At 47.1% G+C, this 2,284-nt stretch overlaps 1 protein-coding gene across 1 annotated transcript in view; it reads right to left on the reverse strand.

Annotated features, from left to right (window-relative positions):
• The window catches only part of ATP13A1 (ATPase 13A1), a gene marked incomplete at its 5' end in the record, with an annotated part of 13,336 nt that extends 11,054 nt beyond the window's left edge, over positions 1–2,282 (reverse strand). The window contains 5 exons of the mRNA XM_031065409.1: positions 272–427; positions 778–850; positions 1,302–1,492; positions 1,733–1,822; positions 2,256–2,282. Coding sequence (XP_030921269.1) covers positions 272–427; positions 778–850; positions 1,302–1,492; positions 1,733–1,822; positions 2,256–2,282 — 537 coding nt within the window. The remainder of the gene's footprint in view (positions 1–271; positions 428–777; positions 851–1,301; positions 1,493–1,732; positions 1,823–2,255) is intronic.
• Between the last annotated feature and the right edge of the window lie 2 nt (positions 2,283–2,284).

Raw genomic sequence — 2,284 nt, forward strand, 5'->3', positions numbered from 1 at the left:
AGGAAAAGTCGCAAAAAAACCTCAAAAATATCAATTTTGGGATAAAAAATTTGCGGAAAAACCACGGGAAACAGGAAAATAAGTGGGCTAAACGCCCCTAAAATAAAAAAAAACCCCATAAATCCACAAAAATCCCATTTCTTGGGATAGGATCCACGCAAAAACCAAAGGAAATAGGAAAATAAAGGGGCTAAACCTCCTAAAATCCCCATTTTGGGGCCGAACTCGGCACCACTGGGACCGCGGAGCCGCCGGAATTCCGGGGCCTCACCTGGATCATGTAGGGCTTGTTCCCCATCCTGCGGATCTCGGAGAGGTTGCGGAGCTGCTGCTGCACCAGGGAGGCCTCGAAGGCCACGAGCATGGACAGGGTGAAGACGCTGTAGTACCAGAACTCGTCCAGACACCACAGCCCCACGCAGAACACCTGGGAAAATCCGCCCCGGATCCACGGGAATGCCGGGGAATGGGGCAAGGCCAGCCCGAGGGGGAGCGGCGGGAAACTCGGGGAGAAAAGGGAAAATCCCCCCAAAATCCTCGTGGCACTGGGACTGTGCCAGGGCAGCCCAGAATTCCCGGAATTCCAGGGAAAAAGGGATGGCAGTTACCCCAGCCCAGCCCAGAATTATTCCTGAAATCCCAGGGAGAAAGGGACCAAAATTGGCCCAATCTACCCCAGAATTCCCTTGGGTTTATGGGAATTTTTCCCTAGGTTTATTCCCATTTTTAGCAGATTTGGGGATTTTCCCCCCCAGGCTTTTTATTCCCGATTTTTACCTGGAAAACGAAGAACGGAGCCGTGGCTCTTTCCTTGAACAGCTCCAGGAATTCTGGCACCACCATTTCTGCCCTGAAAGGAGGGAAACCCTTGGAAAACCCTGTGGAAATCCCAGTTTTTCCACCCAAAACATCCCAAACCCCGTTCCCAATGATTTTAAACAGAAAATTGGATTTTTGGGATTCCTTCCCGGAAAATCCCTCAGTCCAAAATCCCAAATCCAGGAGGAAAATCCCAGATTTTTTGGGATCTTTTCCAGCATATTTTGGAATATTTTCCTTGGTATACGTCACTATATTTTAGCATGTTTACCTGGAATATTTGGGAATAATTTCCCAGGATATTTTGGGATATTTCCCTGGAATATTTTCCCAGAATATTCTGGGATATTTTCCTGGGATATCTGAGCTATTTCAAGAATACTTTCCCAGCACATTTGGGATTTTTTTTTTAGGATTTTTATAGATTTTTCCCAGATCATTTTGGGCTCTTTTCCCAGGATTTTCCCCCAGGCAAAACTCACTTGTTATTCCCGTATTTCCTCTCCGCCTCCCGGATTTCCTGCTCCTCCTGGAAGCCTCTGGAATTCTGATAGAATCCCAAGGGATGCTCCACAGGGAACGCCACGGGCAGGAATTGCTTTTTCCCGTGGATTTCGTAGGAGTATTTGATCTTCTGGAATTCAAAGCTCAGCGCTTCCTGCCCGTCCTCGCCCTGGGGAAAAAAAACGGGAAAAATTCCAAATTTCCCATTCCTGAAAAAATTTCCAGCCCGGATGGGGGAAAAAAAAATTCCCAGAATTCCAAGGGTCTCCTGGAGAAAAATCCCAAAATTCCAACGTTTTCCGGGGGGTTTTGCCTGGAATTCCCAGGTTTTCCCATTCCCTCATGGATTACCATGAACACGTTGGATTTCCCAGGACAAATCCCAGCGGAATTCCTGGAATTCCCTCACCTGCTCCCTGTGGATTGGCACCAATTCCACGGAGCCGTTGTTGGGGGTCGGCACCACCTTGGCCAGGGTGGCTTTTTGGGGACAGGGTTCCTGGGGGAGAAACAGCAGGGAAAGCTCTTCACAACCCCTCAAAAACCCCATTTTTCATCGCTTTAAAATCCCATTTTTACCCCTTTAAAATCCCAGCTTTATACTTCAAGTGTTCCAAGTTTTATCCTTTTAGAATCCTGTTTTCAACAGCATTAAAATCCCATTTTTAACCACTCTAAAACCCCACATTTATACTTTCAATAACCTGAATTTTAACCCTTTAATATCCCACACTTCCCTATTTAATACCCCACATTGCTCACAACCAATACCCCAATATTTAACAATTCCCATGGAATATTTTTAAATTAATCTGACGCTTATAAGTTTATATTTCATGCATTTATGCCCCAAATCCCCTTCAAACCCTGAACCCCTTCAGACCCCAAATCCCCCAGGCCCCAAACACCCTCGGTCCCTCTCCCGCGCTCACCCTGACGCAGCTGAGGGCGCACTCGGCGT

Source organism: Geospiza fortis, unplaced genomic scaffold (assembly GCF_000277835.1).
Source record: "Geospiza fortis unplaced genomic scaffold, GeoFor_1.0 scaffold2674, whole genome shotgun sequence".
NCBI classification, from domain to species: domain Eukaryota; kingdom Metazoa; phylum Chordata; class Aves; order Passeriformes; family Thraupidae; genus Geospiza; species Geospiza fortis.